The sequence below is a fragment of the Meleagris gallopavo genome, chromosome 17, assembly GCF_905368555.1.
Source record: "Meleagris gallopavo chromosome 17, MGAL_WU_HG_1.1, whole genome shotgun sequence".
Lineage (NCBI taxonomy): Eukaryota > Metazoa > Chordata > Aves > Galliformes > Phasianidae > Meleagris > Meleagris gallopavo.
Genome location: NC_139420.1, coordinates 3,631,204 through 3,651,905, shown reverse-complemented (window position 1 = coordinate 3,651,905; position 20,702 = coordinate 3,631,204). Strand labels below are relative to the sequence as shown.

The following is a 20,702-nucleotide window of genomic DNA, read 5'->3' as shown; positions in this document are numbered from 1 at the left end:
GACAGCACCTTTCAACAGAGCACATGACTGCTAGCTTTAATGTCTTAGTTTTGTCACAATTAGGAAAGAGATATTCAGAAGAATAAACTAGAACTTGACACAGTACACGATTTGAAGTGTCCTTTAATCTTCTGGATGGTTTTAAAAGTTCAGCTGATTATTTCATTTGGAGATCAGAACAAAGCAACTCCCTCCACCCTCTCCTCTTTTTTCTCTTGTAAAAGACTGTGACAGCCTGATGAAATATTGTCTGTCTTGGTTCCAACCACTGCCCCAAAGGTGTAAAGCTATAGATGAGTTCAATGCACTTTTTTCATTGCTAATTTCAGAGGGCATGTAGAGCTTCTTGTTCCCCTAGCTTAACAGTAAAATTGATATTCTAATTTTAGGAACAGGAGAGTTCTGCACACTCACAGATCAAAAATGCTACTTTTCTGATTGGCTTAAGTATAGATTTTCACTTCTTAAAGACAGAGAACCTGAGCGACTTAAGACTTGCCATTAAAAATTGGTGTTTAGGAACATTTCCTCGCAGTCAGATGTTTAAACAACAATCCTCAGATTGCTTTTTCCTTGGCAGATGACTGTTTAAAACGCCTCTGGTTAACCTTCCCTGCAGCACTCCACACTGCAGCTGGTAATTGCTCTGATTCCAGAGGAAGACAGCAGGCAGGTCTTACAGCCTATCTACTTCCAATGGAAGATGAGCTTCTCACAGCCTGGCCATGAGGTTGGCGCATGCTGTGATCTGCACCTTACACAGCCGCATCATATCTCCCTCTTGTGCTGTCAGGAAAGCAGTGCTTCCTTCCTTCCCACTGACCTACTTCCCAATTGCACTCTTTGGCAGTGCTCTGCCAATGTTTTGCTAGCAACCAGATTTGCTCTGATAAAATCCCAGTCCTATTGAAAAGGTAAATATAGAAAAAGAGAATCAAATAATGGCTCAAACACATACAATTCCAGTTCCCAGGAATCCCTCTCTTTAACGCCCCAGCTAAAAGTAAGGCTCCAAATGAGTGGGAGCAGCACATCTTCCATAGTTCCAATGCTGCAGCACTGGGGAGCCTGAGCAAGCAACAAGAATAACATCCATCAGTACAGTATTTTAGCAATTAAAATCAGATTTTTTTTTAGTTGGACATACAGACTTATCTATTAAATTGAGAATTTTTTTTTTTTTAACCACATTAAAAGAATGTTAGAATTGCAAATCAAGAAACGCAAATCATGAATTTCATAATAAGGATCTTCATAATACAAGTATCATTTTTTCTCTTCACCTCCACCTAAACGTTTGGTTTCTTCTGCCCGTAGCACAAGTCTACTTTCTCCACTTTTAGAAGTTCTGTTTCTTGTATATTTGTGTTATGGAAAAGCTAAAACTCAGTACTGTAAGTGAAAGTGAGATCAGTGTCAACTTTCACCCCAGCCAGCCAGTAAGCCTATATACATAGGATCATGCTTGCCAGTAAATAATTATCCTACACAAAAGCAGTTTTCACCTGTCTGGTGCATTCGTCATTAATTCATCCTCGATTTTTATGTTGGTGAAGGAAGCACCCAGATTATCATTAGCTGTTCATTAGGACCACTCTCAGTAAATTTACAAGCTGTGATTACAATTGTGGAGTAAGATCCTTATTTGTGGTTTATCCGAGAGGCAGCAGAAGCATTTCTTTTCATAAACAAGATTAATCCTTTAAATCCCTGAACAGGAGATATTTAACTAGGAGAGTTACATAAGCATAACGAGAGTGCCAAAACACAAATATTGAAGCAAGGAACAAAAAAACTACCTTTACAAAACAATTATTGATGTCCACCAGCTCAAAGGTTGATCAGAAGGCTACATTTCTGAAACTGTGCATGCAGAGACAGCTACAACCCTCTCCATTCGTTCCTTAGACTCACTGCAAACAATATTTATTTTCATGTCATTCTTGAGAACAAAATCTCGATTTTTGAACAAATAGTAATTTTTCATCAAGACATTGTAATTCTCTTTGAGACTCTTAGGGACTAAATCAGGGGTTTATCTCACTGAAATACATAAAATAAATGTAGAATACACCCACGCCCTCGCTCTTTCACAGAGCACATGTTCTTGGTATTTAGTGTGCATAAAATCATATTTGATTCAATTTAAAAGGAATAGCATATAGACAGTATGTATGCACTGAGTGTGCAAGTGTATCTCTAAATGAAACAGAGTAATCAGTGAGAGTATGGGAGTATATTCCTCGTGCTTTTGACAGCTACAAGAATAATTAAAACCATTCAAGATGGTTTGTTGTATAATTCTCCATTCATTAGCTGCCAATCTTGTGAGATACTGGGGGAAAAAAATCAAATAAAAATTGTAACCGCATAGCCACGTGCAGTGGAGTTTGGGAGAATGGCTTTTCTCACACCAGAAAATGTTTAGAATGGAAAATAAACGTAAAATGGAAGAACCTTCTACTGGCTCTATGCTTCCCAGAGAGGACTCAGGAACTGCCAAGGCAGGAAGTCTTTGGGTATTTGGCAAACTTTGGGTTTTGCATGCAAATTGCAAAAAATGCATTTGCTCTTTCCCTTAAGAAAATCTGCCCACATGTTTTTAAACTGTAAGTCTCAAGGAGAAAAAGAAAGACGTTATTTTAAAAACACACTATATAGAGACTTGCAAGAGTCTGTCTGCCAAATTCTCCTCTGCCCAGAACCCTATGGAAAAAATACCATGTGTTCATGTAAGTAAAACATTTTTTAATGAATATTCATATGAGATTAAATCTAAGATGTCCTAACTTCTGAAACTTTTGAAAGTGTTCCTGTTATAGATGTTGACAAATGCACAAGATGCATATATTATACGTATACATTTTATGCATTGTATTTCCTACATTTAGCATTTTATCACAATCATCTTTTGTTCTTCCCTGTGCCTTTCATTTCCATCGCCTTAATAACCTTACATAAAAAACTACATGTTTGTAAGAAAATTAATTGCCTCAGCAATTAACAAGAAAACACATCTCAGAGAAAATATTTCTTAATCGATTCCAGGTACAATATTTGCCACTTAGGAATAAATTAATTGTATCAAAAATTATTGAAACTAATTATTTTCTTTCTAGTAGAAGATTAAAAGTAGGTTTCAAATAAACTGAAAATGAAGTACCACCACCACTTGGCACTGTACATTCTTCTGAGCCCACACTGATGTGCCATGTATGATACGGACATATTTGCTAAGGTGCTGTGAGCAGGGCTGGGTGGAACCGGCCCTTTTAGCTCCACATGGCACTGCTCTGTGCCACACAGATGTGTTTCTAGGACTTGTGGTATGATGGTCTTCACCTTTGTATGGGATAAGAGCACACCTGCACATGCCAGCACCACTATTAGTAAATGTATAGAGACTGCTGCATTAAGGTATAACAGAAACATGCCTTGAGATTGATTTTACAGTTGATTTAGAAAAGCAGTATAAGAAATAAAAGATGAAAGCAATATTGTCTCACTTTCTACAGTACAAATTGAATATTTATCCTGTTCCACAGTCCCAATGCTGAAGTTCACAACACCAATATTTTTGAAAGCTTCCAATAAATAAAAGCATATAACAGATAGTGCCTTGCCAACATTGAATGTATCTTGTCAACATTTAAGGTATTCTGCAGATAGTTCAGACAAATCTGAGGAAAGACAGACATGTGCATTTGCAAGATGCCAGAGAATTTAAGGCAAGAAAGAATGGAGATGATAGCCATCCATTCAGCTAATTGCACATTTGATTATTATCTTCAGGTAATCCATGAAACTAAGAATAATACTAATGCACATTTACATAAGTGCAAGCAATCCTTCAACCATGTCTCTGACAGTGAATTTCAACCATAAAGAAATCACAGCCAACTAATCCGCTTCTTATTATTCTTTGTATTGTCAGGATGAATGCAGAAATTAAGAGACAGACATGTTCTTTGTCTATGATTACATTTACTGTTGGACTGTGAGCACGTCATGGAAAATATTTGCAGAAGGTGGAATGAGGTGGAAGAGGTGAAAGTATCACTTGTAGCTGCAGATCACCAGGAAGGGGAAGAATAATTACATTACACTCCTTTCATGTAAGCCAAACTACTCAGTGATCACACACAGCTCTGCCTATGGAATCTGACACCTTCAATTTTCTGTCCTACTGCTGTTTGGTTTTGCTGTTGTTGTTTTTGTTTTTTTACAAATATATACGTTTGAGTATGTGTGTGTGCAGGTAGAATCAATGACACCCACAAAGACTCCCACTCTGTCAACACCATGTGCAACCTTGGGCAAGTTATTAAGGCTTCCCCAGTCACAGCGAGTCATAAAACAGCGTGCCATTGACTTCTGCATTGCCTTAGTGATTAGCTCAGTGCAGCTCCCTGCTCAGGGTATCGACTTCTATGCAATTCATTCTAAGCCCAGCTACATAACCCCATTTTGCTCCATGCCCATAAATAAATAGGTGATTCTGTGCATTACTATCAGAACTGTCTTTAAAGATTGACCCACTTCCTCTCTATGCCTCCGTCAAGCTGGGATAGCAGCCTTATTCTATCCCCACAGATGCAATTTAAGTCTGAGAGGTGACTAATTTGAAATAATTAAAGGATAAGTTGTATCTGCATCATCAGTTCATATAAATAACATATACATCTTTAATATTGCAATCCTGGCTCATTCGCATAACCAGTAAATCTATAGATTCAGAGCTGATGTCTAACTCAAATGCCCAGTGAACTTCATCCTTGTACTTGCAGGAATAGCCTAACAATTTATGGAGATGCTAAACTGAATTACATAATTCTGTTAACCTTCTGATCCAAGCATTATTGACATACCAGTGACAGCTAGCCTACACTGAACCTTTTTTCATTCCCAAAAATGGGAATCCTCACACTTTAATAGTAACTGGCACATTCTCAGCATAACATTTTAGTCTGAGTAATTAGTATTACTTCTTACAAGATTTTCTCCAAGGAGCAGAAAATCAACAGCACCATCAGGGATACTTTTACAAAACACATTTTTGCATTTAATATTAGATTTTTTAGTAGACAGAAGATTACTCAGTTGCCGTTTCCTTTCTAATAGGCAGCAAACTGTTTCTGTCCCAGTGGAATTGTTATTTTGAGCCCTGGGGCTGCTCAGGCTTTAAGGATTCCTGTGATAAGTACAGCAAACAGAGCACGCATGATGATGATGTATCCTTAAGGTTCTTAAAGGAAATCTTTCCTCCTCAGGTTTAAAATGATATTTATCATGCTGGATAACACCAGGGTAAAAATAAAGACACTAAATATGCATGAGGTTATCCAGACCATTGGAAATGTCCTTTAGCTACTCCAACATCAGGCAGAATTCAAGCCTTACAAAATCAGCCAAGCCTGGGCTACTGCTGAATAACATGGCTCTCTGTCCCTTATCTCCTCTGACCCAAATATAACCTTTAGAAGCTAAGGGCATGATGGCTATGTAACTAAAGCTTCAATTATTCCTCTCAGTTACTCATATCTGGGGCATCTGCATTTATCTAATAGTCGTTCATTACTATTTCACCTTTTGATTTGCCTTAAGATAATAACTATAGACCTTTTTCTTTAATTAGGGTATTAGCATTGAGGATGGTTTCAACAGAAGCACAGTATTCCCTGATAAAATATTTTTAAGAATGAAAAAAAAATTGGGTCAACGTGTACAAGAATGATGCACTGAGGACTGGTTCACACAAACGTATTTTGCCTTGACATCTCCAAGGGCTCTCTCAGAGGGCAAGTTCAAATTTTAAAATGAGAAATGAGAAACAGAATCTTTTTGACTAATTGCTTTCAAATATGTGAAATACAAGCAAGACTTCTGAGATCATTCATACTTTCACATCACAAAATATGACCTCTTAGAAATATGAAACTATACGAAACTCCAGAGCTAACCAGAATAAATGCCTTTACAGCTAGATAACTGGAAAGCGTAAGAGGAGTTAAGCTCTGCTATTTCAGGGTTAAAGTAACATATTATATCTGCCTGAATTCATTGATGCTGAAGGAATGGCCAGTTTTTTAGGCTAAAATCATTACTCAAAGTAAGTTTGAAGCCATGCAAGATATCTATTCAGACCCTAATAGTAATAAAAAGTAGAAATAAATCTGTTTTGCTCGTAATCATACACATTCCCACATCACTTAATATTTTGAATATATCTTGCCATAAAAATATACAAACATACAGACCAGCTCAACCCTTCCCTCAATCTTGATCCTGCTTGTCCTGACCTAATACCATACTTGCAGATAACCTGTCTGAAGGCAGGCTTGAATTCTACAGTCCTTTTCTTGCTTCAGTTTCTTCATGATGAATGATGAGTTTCTCATGAGGAAACAACACTACGTGATGAGTTCACGTGATTCACACTGCAGTGGGGTAACATACACTGGAGGTTATATTTGCCTCAGTGTGTATTACTTCTGTAATTCCAATGAGTAGAAAAATTTATTTCCAAGAAATAACATACCTCTAGTTGGTAAAGGCATGTGAACACATGAATAGCAAGGAGAAAAATAATAATGGTGATCTAAATCATAAAACTGCGTGTATGAAACATTTTTATGACCACTAGCAAGACACACAATATAATTATTGAGTCTATCAGGCTGTTACTTATGTCACATTCATTGCTTTTGTTGCAATAATCAGAAGTATTTTAGAATTATAGCATTCTTGAGAGTCTGTCATACGTCCTGGCAAATGCAACAAGTACGAGAACGAGGCAGCAGCTCGCTGCTGTTACAACATAACAGCTAGATGTTAAATAACTTACCATGAGATCCCATAATAGATGTGAAAATGATAAATATAGAGAGCATTAAGGTAAAAGGTATAAACATCATAAAAATAAAGCATTGAGCAGGAAAATCAAAGTGAATTATGCCGTATATTTTCCTGCCTCCTATCTAATATCAAGTTACTTTCTTTTATTATATATGATAGGAATATTAAGCATTAAGATATAGTATCATGAAAACAATGAGACACATGGGAACAAATGAGGGATATAGCCCAGGAAATACTGTTGATAGTTCTTATTGTGTCATTGTTATCACAGATTGAATCAGTCACCCTGTAGTTCACAATCAAAATAAGTTTCCCCACCAACAGCACGACCAGCATCTAGTTCCCAGCAGTACAAGCCAATAAGTTCTTTAGTGCCATAGATCTGTAACCCAAAAGCAAAATCAGGAACGTGTCAGGTGAAATGCCACCTTTGTAACATTTCCAACAATAAGGAGAGCAAAGCTTATCCATGATACGGTTTGGTTGCATTTGGAGGTAAGAAAGTAAACAGCCATATTCAAAGATTCTACTTGGTGGAGGCCAAGCTTTGCCTATTTCATACCTGCTTGGATGAACGGTCTCATTATTCCACAAGCACAAAGAACAACAACTTATTCTCCCATAAACTGGCAAACATTTGTACTCTGAGATCCAAACACAAAATATTTTAAAAGCATCATTTTAAATATTAGAATCACATCAGAGCATCCTGCTGATTGTCTCCACAGCTACAGACATAGGAAAGTGATATCAATAGTGTTTACCAAATAAGGAACCTTGAATATATCTTAGACGCTTCCTGAAATTATTCAAAGTTTGGTTTAGGCATGTTGTAAAACCTACTAAGACTACATCGTTATCTGCCTTAGTGGTTTTCCAAATCCTTTGCACCTGGTCTGTTTCCAATCAAACAGGGAACAAAAGAGAAGAACAGGCAAAAACCCAGATCTCGCATTTTTGCCAATTCTTCCATCAGTTCTCACTAGAGAGCTGAGCAGGAATGCTCAGATTCAGAAACACTGAGAAACAACAATAATCAAGGAAAACGTTCTTAAATTGCAGTACTCGATCTTATCTTTCTATTCACCTCATTAAGGAGAACAAATATCAGCCACCTTCAAAAATAAAAAGGATGACGCATATTGGGGTTCATATTCCCTGATTCAATCATTGCTTAAATTTTTCCCAAGTCACATTTCTGAGCCACTGATTAATTCACATCACACAGTTTTCTATCTGGTTTAATGGTTGTCTACATGGAAATAGAGATGGAAGATAGATAGTTCTCAAAGGAGAACAGAAGAGCTGTAGAGCTGTACAGATGATGCAATTATTAAGCCCATTTGAAAATATCTTGGGTCAGGATTTAGAGTGTTACAAAATTATTATCATCTGAGAATGAGATCAGAAGAATTGGGAAGAACTTCATAATTGCTTCACCAGTAATCTGGAATACAGTCACAAATCCACAACAAGCAAGGCTCTGAGAACTTCAAATCATATTTGACAGATTGGCTTAATTAGTTATTCTCCTACAAACTCATAATATTTGCTGTTAATATTCATTCTAAAACACCCTGCTGGCTGCGATAATATTTATGTTAATCCTGTTACGATAAGCTTTAGGTGCCAAAACCTCTCCACATTAAATGACTGATATATTTCAAACTTAGATAAAGAAACACTTGGGCATCCTGGTTAAGCTTGTCACTTGCACACGTGTCTCCTTAATCTGTGAAATTACACCTGTCACTAAAAGTTAGCTTTATCAACACTATCTTCTGATCCTGTAAAAATTATCAGAAACACTAAAGCATTGAATCTCTTCATTAATTAACATTGCCACCCTTGCATTCATGTGATCAGATCTCTCAGTTTTAGGAATTATTAAATAATATGCGAATAGAGCTTGTAAAATTTGTAAATGAACTACAGAGGCAAACAATTTGGTAAAAGGCATTAATATTTAACTGCTATCCACTTGTGCATATTTAGTGTCGTCAAACATTTCTGGAACTGGGAAAAATCGTTTCCCATAAAACACTGAGCATACTCTCTTTCCCTGTGTAACGCTTGATCATCCTTCCTAAAATGAATAGTAAAGTAGGCATGACTAAACTTAATGAGAAAAGCATCATACTGAATTGCAAATATGCTTGATGATAGTATTTGTTTACAAAAAATAAATAAGTTGTTTTCAAAATGCAAAAGCACACAAAGCTCAACTGGTGAATTCACATGAAATAAGTTAAAACAAAAGTTAAATACGAGTTGCATACATATGTATGATCTTGTCTGCTCCTGAATTTCCTTCCAAAATACATAACAGTTCACATATATTTTAATAAACATGAAGCCATGCTTGTATTCAGCACATGAAAGTACAAGAAGGGGTCATTTTGAAAACTTGCTCTTGAATGATGAATATTGAAGGGAAATAAGATGCCAAGCTTCAATTCACCCACGATGTTGCATTATATTTTCCTGACGAAGAAGAGAAATTGGGCAAATGCATTCCATGGACCCAAGATAAAGCGTGATGGGAAACTCATTGTTGATATAATCTTTGGTTCTGATCCAGTGCCCATTTCAGTCAGCGAAAATATTCACACTGTCTATATGTAGTTTTGAATTGGGATTTTAAAGAATGCAACAGGTTGTGCTAGACAATAGAAAGGCGTGATGCTGACACTTGTGTTTACATCTCTTTAACCAATAACATTTAGGTCAGATGTGTGACAACAGATGATATATCAAAATTATTCTCCTCTCTTTTTCACGACACAAAGTTTCCTTCTTATTAGAGGATATTTATTTTAAAAAAATCAAAAATCCATTATAAATCCCTCAAACCTGTAACATTTTGTAAAACGTCAGAAGCAAATCACAGCAAAATTGGAATTCTCATATTGTATGGTAAATTTCCTAACAGCAATACCAAACAATACGTTTGCAGCAGTCAGATCCTTGTAAACACACACTTGACATACATTTCCAGAAGCAATGGACAAGCAGCAGAAAACGATACAGAAATTGATTCACTAAAGCATTCAGTTGTGACTAGAATAGGAACATCCACCTCCTAGTTGATGGCTGTTTGAGAGGTCAGGGTCCTAGCTAAGTGCTTGCACAATGGGAATGGAAAATGGAAAACTTCTATTCTTCTTCATATTAAAAACTCATAAATCTCATTGGAAAAAATAATAATAATAATAATAAAATAGGGGTTTCATGCTATGAATAAGTTTTAGATTCCTCTGCAAATCTTTGGATTTAAAATAAGTAAATAAATTCCAAAACAATGCTATAATTATCCATGGTATAATGCCTGGCAGCAAATAATTTGAAAAGATTAAATAAGTCACAACCAAATGCTGAGATATGAAACATATTCTTCTAAATACCATTTGAAAACGGTATTTCCTACTAGCTTTAAATCTTTCTTTGGGTATTAAGACCGAATAACAATTTCTGTTCAAAGCGCACATGGCGCAATTTACAATCACTACAAAACAATGACATCCTCATCTTTTCCAAAAGCATTTTTATCATTCTCTGTAATAAAATTTATTAAAACTGCAGCATGATGCTTTGAAAAAGGAAAAGAAAAACCATCCATTATTAAAAGGCAGAATGCTGGAAGTGACCTACCTGTTTTCTGAGGCAGCAGACTTTCTCTGGCAAACAATAACAGCTGGTGCATATTTCCCCGTATAATCCACACTCTCTTTGATATCCCACAAGTATGGGCTGCTGGCTCTTACGCTGAAAACATTCACACCTTTCTTCACCTTTGCCCTAGGAAGAACAAGAGTGCAGTTCACCAGCTTGATCTGCTACTTATTGCTTCGTTTTCTCCTTTCTGCCCCACAGAAAATGCTACAGCTCATCAGAGTTTGACAGGATTACAAGGAAAAGAGATGAGAGAAGTAATTAAGCATTACACATTTAAAAAGAAATAATACCCAGATAAAAAATCTTATTGAACAAATGGTATTTACAACTTCAGCTGTGTCTAAATCATGGAGTAGATACACTCTGCTTTTCTATTATCCAGACTGCGGACACCTCTGAGTGTGTTAACACTTCCTTTGACTGTAAGTCATGGTATAGAAGAACGTACCATTTGTGCCGTAAAATCAAATCAGGTTGTTTGTAGGTTTTATACCTGGAGTGAGGAGCTGAGAGCAAAAGTCTCAGCGTATGAGCAAAATCCCCCAGCAATGCTCTACATTACTTAAAGAAGATATGAAGTTTTTGTTGTTGTTGTTGTTGTTTTCTTTTCTCTTCCAAATCCCATCATCTTTCTGAATCCACAAAATTTCTTCATTGTCCTTCAGTAGTATTGAGTTTAAATGTTGTAGCAGTTCTGGTCCTATTCTTATTTTTCCAAGAGAGACTTCCACAGAAACAGCTCTATCTCCATGTATGACAAAATGTTACAGCCATAATGACTGGAATTAATTCTGGTTGGCACATATTGACATAATTCTTTTAGTTTTGAATACTCAACAAAGAAGAGGAACCACATCCATATTTTAAAATATCTGTTTCATTCTTCCTTAGGCAATGTTTTTCTTTTTTCTCCCCTTCTTTAACCAAATATCTCAAGGCACTACTGAATTATTCCAGGATGTAGTGTTGGCCAATTTGCTGAATTAGGAGTTTCACTTATTGTTAACTTTTTGTTTTCAGATGTGTTTACAAAACCACAGAGTCCATTGTGGTCAAACAGCCTCATATACAAGCTGTCAGGAAATGACAGTATTTGCTTAAAATCTCATACACAAAATCCATTCAGTTACGGCAAATTCTGAGTTCCGGGGGAGAAAGCAAAAAGGTATGTGATGTTTTTTGTATAAACTGCTGCTGCCATGCGTGGATGCTAATATCAGTCGAACAAACACTATCATCTCTGACTACTCATGAAATCTTTGAAGGACAACATCACACAAATTTGCAGAATAAAAAGCCAAAGTATTTCTTCAACTACACTGGGCAAGAAGTATTTCATTTCTTCTTCCATTAATTCAACAGCAGTAGTTGTAATTTCTTTAGCATACATGGAAGAAGGACAACGTGAGGACCTGCCAATTTGTGCTCAGGCTGTTTCTATGCTAATATTACAAAATATACTTTAAGCAGATGCAGTTCCTAAACCATGAATGTCCCTCAGGATGAGAGACCAATGGTCAAGAAGAAGAAATTGAACAGCATCCCTGGCATCATAGAGAAAGCAAGGGAGATGGAAAAAGGCCAGATGATCTGGATGAAACACATTTCAGCATATGGCTGCGCCTAGTGCCAGTGACCTGCATCTGGCCCCACCTTCCCATTCCACTTCTAGAAAAGAAAACTGCTGGATGTCAATTAAGATCCACAAGAGAAATACAATTCCCACTTCCAGGGAAATAGAGGTGGCTCAAATCCTTCCAAGCTTAGATGGTTGTGCTTAAGAAATACTTCTAGGTCTGTAACATGGTCACTGTCTCTCCAAAAGCTGATTTTGGCCAATAAGATGATGCCAGTGTGTGATTTGAGCTGCTGAGCTGAGCACGCACGTATTCGAACAGACAGTTGCCCCAATGGAGCCAACTCACAGTACCTCGGGGCAAAATCCATTCCCCAGACAGACAGACACTGCTTATGACAGTGCAAGGGAGTAACTGCTTGCAGCTGAACTTGTCTGTACGTTTGGCTCCTGGGGTTTGCTGTGCAGATAGTCACTGTGGACGTAGCAGACAGCACATTTGTTGAGCAACCAATGTGCTGTCCCTGTGGTCTGTACATGAGTATACCTAGGATTTCTGTATGGCATAGTGCCTGGTCAGGACACACACACACAAAAAAACAGCCTTGGGCTTTTCATATTCTACTTTGCTGTGCTGGCACATATGCAATAACTTTATCTAATTGAAAAGGCAATACAGGGTCTCAATCCAGCTAATTGATGAAAATTCTTTTTTTTTTTTTTTTTTTAATAACATTATAAAACAGACCAAAAGAAGTGTACAGACACAGTAACTCATATCATCCTCTTATTTAGTGTCTGGATTCCTTTAAATGCCAGAGTGATGATATAAACCAGCAGCAAAATGGACACAAAACCAGAAAGCCAAGCCAAGTCTGTTTATACTTGACACTCACGTTATCCAGTGATTGCCATCCAGAACTGATTCCTAACATTTCAATTAGATATACTTAGGCTTACTCCTTACAATAATTGCAGCCTATGGGTCAGCATTTCTTAGAAGAGCTTTCGATACGGTCTAATTTAGTCATCCAATAAAACCCAAGCCTCTAATTTTATTGAAAACAATATCACAACAAAGTTGTTGTTTTCTACACAAATAGAGGTAACTCTTTTTGGAAGAATCAGTTAAATATCCCTCTATATTTAGGATTAAAGTTTCAGTTCCATGATCCCAGGAAACACATTTTTCTGCAGCTTGCCTTGATGCTGTGTTTGCTACTTGTAGGAGAAATTGCAGAATTTTATTCACCCATTTTACGATGGCAATAGCACTGAGCAATTACCAAAGGATGACCTGGATGAAATAGGGTTAATAATAACTGAAGGTATGTTATTTGTCAATGGATAAAATTGGAGATGCCTGAGATGAAAACACTAGGGCTATCATCAGGGCTCAGCTTCTTTCTTGCAAATCTGCTTTATTGAATTGCTTGGCTGTCACAGGGCAAGCTGGATCTTCGACCTGTCAGCTGCTCCTGAGAGTGCTCATGAGACAGCCTCCTGGTTCAGGCACAGTTCAGTCTGGGAAGATTTCCCAAGTGCCATAAACATAAAAGGCCGATGACACAGGTTTTTCATGTATTTGCTCACAGTTAACTGTTAAGTACATCTCATTGCACATTTGCTTAAAATACCATGGCTGGGCAGCACAAAGCAAAGCTGCTGGATTATTTGTATCCACCACTTTGGGCCAGATTTCACACTGGCGAAGTGGAGGAAAGAAAAGGCTTACTAAACTTTTCAATTTTTTTCCCCCCAAACAATGAGTTTATTCAGCTAAATATATTCATAGCAGCTTCTACAGCTTGTTATTTACCTCTGGAGCAGTGTTCTGAGCCTTGTAAGTAGCTCAGCCCTTACCCCAAATCAATCACAGCAAACAAAGCCCCTGGGAGCTCTCGATCCCTGAAAACCCGTCAATGCTGACAGGATACAAAGTAAGGGAAGGGAGAAAGGAAAACGTAGAAGGAAGTCCCACAATCAATACATCACACCTGAAATCAAGCAAATACATTCCCTAAGTGCATAAAGATAGCAATTCCCAATTCTATCTCATGATCCTCAAACCACTGTTTACTCTAGTGATAAAAGAGGCTTCAACTAGGCTGATTTGAACGCAGGCATTGTCCTTTTCCATTTATCAAAGCATATTTTAGCTTCTCCCACTTTTTGCAGCTTACAACCAGTGAGTATTTAGCTTTCAGCCCATGTCATTACTGCAGGCTGATAATGGCTGTGAAATCGTTACTTAAGTGTTGTATAAAGTGGAACAGCTGGCTGGTGAAAAATAACAGCCTTACAGCACGTGTACTGCTAAGTGCCATGGGATACTGCCGACAAAGTGCCTGGTTTGAAATAGCGCAGAGAAGGGAAAGAGAGAGCCAGAACACACAAATTCACCCTCTAGACATGTCAGAGATGAAAGGCAAGGTGCACACAGGAGCTGTGTGCCACAGGCACAGCTCCCCCTCCTCATTTCACTCCTGACCGTGTCCTGCATGCAGCACACAAACAGCACACACTGCTTCACTCCAAAACAAAGTGTGTGTAAACAGAGTGTAACCCCTAAGCAGATCTAAATAAAGGTGATTTAGACCCATGACATTGAATCTAGTTTTTTATTCCTGCAAGCACCCAGGGCAAAGACACGCAGGAACTCTTCACGCTCCTTCTGAGAAAGTGAGCTACTTTTCATGTTAAAGCAAAGGCAAAAAATAAAGAGAGAGAGACTGTTAACACTGGTACTACCCCTGGTTATCATCCTGTTACCAGTGGTGTCAGGAAGATGGTAGATAAACTGTTTGCAGAAGGGTATATTTTCCAGAGCTCCTAGGCACCAAGCAGACATCGCTGCCACTTAAGCATGCTCTGGATTTGACTCATCACCATGGCTGCTGAAAGCTCTTCAGAAATAATGTGAGGGAGTTTCTATTTATCTTCAGTGCTATTTCCTGCCCAGAGCCTAATCTTGACCCAGCAACGACCACATGATGTCTGTATGCCAATATTTCACCTCCAGCAGCAATCTCCTCCCTTTCCAAGGTCTTAATTTTGCTGAGCAACCTCAGTGCCAGTTCTATTCTAATTGCAGATATGGGAAAATACATCTTACAACCCAGTCCTTTAGACTGCTGCCAATTATTCTGCCTTTAGTTGGATCATATATCAAGAGACTTCATACTAACCATCTGAAGACTGAGCTTTTCATTTTAGATCAACCTTGACCCAGCTTATAAAAATGAGGATTTGGATGCCTGGATATGATGTACAGAGTGGCTTCTGCAAGGCTTTCTTGTACTTGTTTTCCCCATTGACTACTTCACGTACAAACCAGTGCTGTCAGTTGTTTTCAGAAGATGCCTCAAAGTTTCTTCAGGTTACCCTAATAGTTTCACTGATTGAAAATCCACAACAGAAGAGAATCGGGAGTCCCTGAGATACTGATAGAATAATTTATGGAGTTAGAATAATTTATGGAGAGCGATCTAGCACAACATAAGCTATTTAAAGCTGTATAATATACCCACAAACTCTTATTAAGGTCTGTGGTTTTCAGCCCTGTGAGACAGAAACCAGTTATCATTATGCATCACCATGAAAGCAGATTAAAATTAAATCAATCTGTTTATCTGTGGGTTTGCAATGCAGCTTTTCCTAAGTATAACGTGTTCCCCATCTAATTAACATTTCAGGAGGAAAAACCATTCCACCCAGACACCAAACCACCTTCATTCAAATGGAGATATTACAAAAAAATATAGTCCAGGTGGATTTATTTCAATTAGTACTAGGGCACAGTACATATTTAGGATTCAAAAGCTGAATTTTGCATACCAGGAGTTAAGTGAAATAGATCTCTCTGTAATATGTATCTCTAGGACTTGAGAAAACTGCCCGTGGTGTTTGTGGTTTACATGTATGCTGTTGTAGATATATGTATAAATGCAAGCACTGTATACAGATTTAGGTTTTATGCCTGTGGCTTTCAAAAAGGAAGTCCATATTAAATTATGCAAAATACACCACTGTCTAGAGAATTAAAAGTGAAGAACATTTACAAATCAATTTTAAGGAGAAACATACGGTCTGCAGTCTGACCTCTATTTGGTTTATTAAACAGGTCATGATAGACCCTGATTCTCAGTAGGAACCAGAACTTCTGATGCTCTGCAGAACTGGATCTTCTCTTGTGAAAGAGCCCTGAGTCAGAGCTCAGGAAGCAAACCTTAGGAGTTGTGTGAGTAATGAGAATAGCACTGTGCCTCCCTAGGGATCCCAGCAGCTGTCATCCTGGGACTCCCAGCACAAAAGAAAAGGCTTTTCATGTACTTCATGGGTGTGCAGCAGCCTGGCTGCTGCACCTTCCTGCTGATTTCATCTTGTGGAATGTATGCAATGCCAGGTAAGTGGCAAAGCAGCAAGAAGGAAGAAAATAGCAGTGATGTACCCTGAAGTGACACTACAGAAACAGAGGCTACCAGCAGGCAAAATCTCAGTAACAGGATAGATAAGACACCACTATTACAACTGGCCACATTACTTTGAAGAGTTGTCCTAAGGAGCTATTATTGTACTGATGGAACAAGCTGGTGCCCCAGCCTATAGCCATATAACAGTACAAATGATGAAGCAAGCATAGAGATGCTGAAGGAGAGATACAATCTTAAGGTTCACAGTTTGAGAACAAGGTGAGAAGGGAGTCCACACATTGTTTACCCCAAGCTACTCACCAAATAAAGTAGTGTAATGGAGCAGTGATTTACTGTCACCTCTCCAGGCTGTATGGCACTTTTTCCTACAGGAATAGAAAACTGAGAAATAATGAGCAACAATGCTAAACTAAATATTTATGTATTCAAGTATGTGAAGGAAGCTGTTTGTTTACAGAAATGAAAGACAAAGATGAATAGCACTGCCTGCTGATTTAAAGTGGTTGGGAGCCCAACAGACTGCTTCCAACTATCGTTTCCAAAATAAATGCAAAATATGATGTAGGGTCTGAAATGTATCTTTCTAAATTGCCTGTAAAAGGAAAACAATGCAACGCATTCCTTCCTTTCCTGACCAGGCATCAGCAAAACAGCTAACAGCACAGCCTGTGCTTCAGACAAGTTCTTTAATAAGACTTTGCTATAAGAAGGGGGTGAAAACTTACCAAATGACTGGAGATTTTGTGCACAGAAAATCGAGTGTCATTTACCTTATATTACAGGTAGAGAAAACAGCAGGTAACAGCTACCAAAGCAAGCAAGGGGAGCTGACTGTGAGCAATCCCCAGAGAGCCTTCCAGAGCACAAGGTGCACATAATGAGGGATTATCCAGCTACCATTGTAGCCTGAGTAAAACCAAGCAAGGAATAACAATTTTTTAAATGGACATTTACATATATGTGTCTCTGAATGTGCATACATTTTTATGCTGAGCAGGCATGCAACAAGAGAAGGAGTCCTGGATTCATTTAAATTGGCTGAGAATGTTAGGAACACAGTGAATGAAGCGAAGGCTGACGGACCACACAGCATGAGTCTTCCAAAGATGACAGTAGCAGAAATATTCTCTGTATCTACCAAGAATCAATGGGATTACACTGTGACAAGGGATATTTACACATCAAGAAAGCTTTTTATGACTAAGGAGGATGGCAAAGCACTGGAACAAATTGCCTGGTGCTTTTGTACAGTCTCAGGCATCAGAAGAGGCTGTACTTGTCAGAGATGCCAGAGGAGTTGCAGGTTTAAGCCAGCAGATGGAATAGATTCCTTGATGCTACAGCAGTGTGTATCAATACCTAAGTGGCTCAGGAAATCTCTGGACTTGCTCACAGAGAAAACAGCTCAGATTCAACCTGCAGTTGAGGCTCCTGGCAGACTTAGAGCTACAGCAAGCAGGTGAAAAGCTCATCTCTCTGAAAGCATCTGGGCATGCTCTATCCAGAGCAGTTACCCTGAGATATTCATCCACTTGGGGTGGTAAGACTGTTTCTTTGAGCTTACCCATAAAGCAGGGTCTGATGCAAGCCTGTTTTGAAGTCAGCCCCAGCTCTGAATTTGCCCTTTCATTTCCCAAGTGACAACTTGAGACTCACAGCAGTCTTAGTGAAAGATGCAGTACTTGGATGTGGTATCAATTCATTATTGGAAAGCTTATTTCAAAATCTGTAAGCGGGACAGTTCTGAACTACTTCCAAATCACATCCTAATGCAAAACGAAATGACAGTATCACTGAGTAAGAAATGAGAAGATTACCTCAGTAGTGCTAACGAAGACCGATCAGTGAAAATGAGTTAGCAACGTTCCCTAGCAACTTCCCACAGCTGCAGACAAAATCATCTTATGGACATCATACGCATTGCGAATACAGTTACTTTAAATACAAATTCTCTCATCCATTTCCTACACGCAGACCCCTCTAGGAGGTAACACAGGAGCAATTTACAGAGAGATGTACCATAGCATTATCTTGCCCCAGAATTAATAAAAAAGACCCACGGATCCATATGAGCTCTGTTTGTCCTTCACTCAATGACACATATGTCAGATGTTCAAAGAACAGCATCAGAGAAGCAAAAAAGCAGCATATTACAATCTTTGCTGCAAAAACCCTGAGTCTGCAAACCCTTTTTTCAAAATGTGTTTCCTCACTCGTGGGAGCAATTTTGCTGATTCCTAATGGCATTACTTAAGGTTTACTGATTCAGATCTATAGTAAAGAAAATGTAAACTAATGCATAATTAAAGAGTTCCAATTCTTTAACAGAGAAGTAGCCTGTGTTGCTTCAAAGCGTTGCTATCAGCATTGAATGGATATTCACTAAGCAAATCAAATAGTGGTTTTTGTTATACACATAAAATCTGGGGCTGTATGCTATACATCCACTCTGCCATATTTAACCACTTCTGTGCCACTTGCACGAGTGGCTACCAAAGCAACATTTGCTAAATAATAGCAAGGAGTTCTGCTGCTGCAGGCAAACTCTAACATCTCAGTGCAGCCACTGATGCAGAAGGGAGTTCAATTAATCCAATAATGACACTGTTCAAAATTATTCCGTCCTTAATGTAGGGTACACACACATTGCCTGTATCCAGCAGCAGCAGTTAACCCCAGTGCACGTCACAACACAGTTATGGTTCTGATTTTTATGTGGGAAGAATCGTAGAGGAGGGCTGGGCTGATCTAAGCAGAAACAGAGCTGACTCGGAATTACACAAAACCCTCCTTGTCAGTTGCTCTACAAGATAGAGCTATTTTGCAGGAACACAAAAGCAGCTGGTAATCCTCTCCACGTGTAAATCCTGAAAAATTAATAATTGCACTTCCTCTCAGCGTCAGATTTCATGCATTTCTATGGACTGATTTATTCTACTTGTGCATTTTAATATAAGAAAGATGAGAAGGATGTGGAGGCTTCTCCTCACCACATACAACTGTTCAAATGAACCTCCTGTAGAATGAATGGGTAGGAAAACACTGTTCACATATCCATGGTCAAATATAATTGCTGTAAGGCAATCAAAACATCAACACTGTGGATGAAATGGCCAAACGACAAAGTGCTGAGAGAGACAGAATAGAAGAAGGCTGAATAAACCACGATGCAGAGAGAAAATCTGCAGAGAAAGGATCTAGGAAAATAATTTCAACCATGAGTTTATCAGAGATCGACTTTCTCTCATTCTTTAAATCACAAGAAATGTAAGCTCTTGTTTCAGGAATCCCCACGCTCCTATTAGAAAGTAAGGATTTTACAACAGAGCATAACACTACCATTCAGCATAGGAAACCCACATGGTTATAGTAAGAAGGAAATTAATAGTCTGCCTGGGGATTAAGGCATCTTTCAGATCCAGTAAAACCCCAATGTACGCTGGCTAAGCCTTGCCTCTGATCAATTAACTTCTGCTCTCCTGCCAAGTGGATTTGCAGAACTCAAACCTGTTTTTGGAGGAGGTCTTACAGTCATATTGACAGCACTGTGGTCAAAATTAACGTTCAAAAAAAGATCAGAGCACAGTAGATGAGGGCAAACGAGACTCAAAGTATGCTCAGGATGCAAACAACATTCATTAATGCTTACATATCAAATCTGATACCAAAAACTAGATGTGACTGAGTATTACCCATTTAAGAAAATACACAAAAATAAAAATTATTTTTCCAAACAAGATACCAGTAGCAACAGAGATTTGTTCTCATAATAGGTACTTTGAGGCATTCAATATATTCTACTCTGTGAAATGTACTGTACAAGCCTCATCTACTTCTGTGACCAACTGAAGCACCACAGACAATTGATGTTAGCAGAATATAATAATAATAGTACTTTGACAACTGAGTTAAAATTGACATTAATAAAAAAAACACAAAGCCTAGTGAGCTAACACAGCAGAGAGATGTTAACCTTGGTTTCATATTTACTGAAGAGACTCGGGACAATAGTCCCATTGATGACAATGGGGCAGTGGAACAACTCTGATTTAAAAGATAAGTACCCACATCCCACGGATCCCAGATACAACACTTCTCTGGAGATTTCTAGTGCAAGAGCAGAACTAACCCATCCTCACTTAGCCTTCAGATCAAGGTAT

General features: G+C 38.2%; 1 protein-coding gene across 1 annotated transcript in view; it reads right to left on the bottom strand.

Annotated features, from left to right (window-relative positions):
• The window catches only part of TMEM132D (transmembrane protein 132D), a 192,928-nt gene that overhangs the window by 113,877 nt on the left and 58,349 nt on the right, over positions 1-20,702 (bottom strand). The window contains exon 3 of the mRNA XM_031555950.2: positions 10,510-10,656. Within this exon, the coding sequence (XP_031411810.1) occupies positions 10,510-10,656 (147 nt within the window). The remainder of the gene's footprint in view (positions 1-10,509; positions 10,657-20,702) is intronic.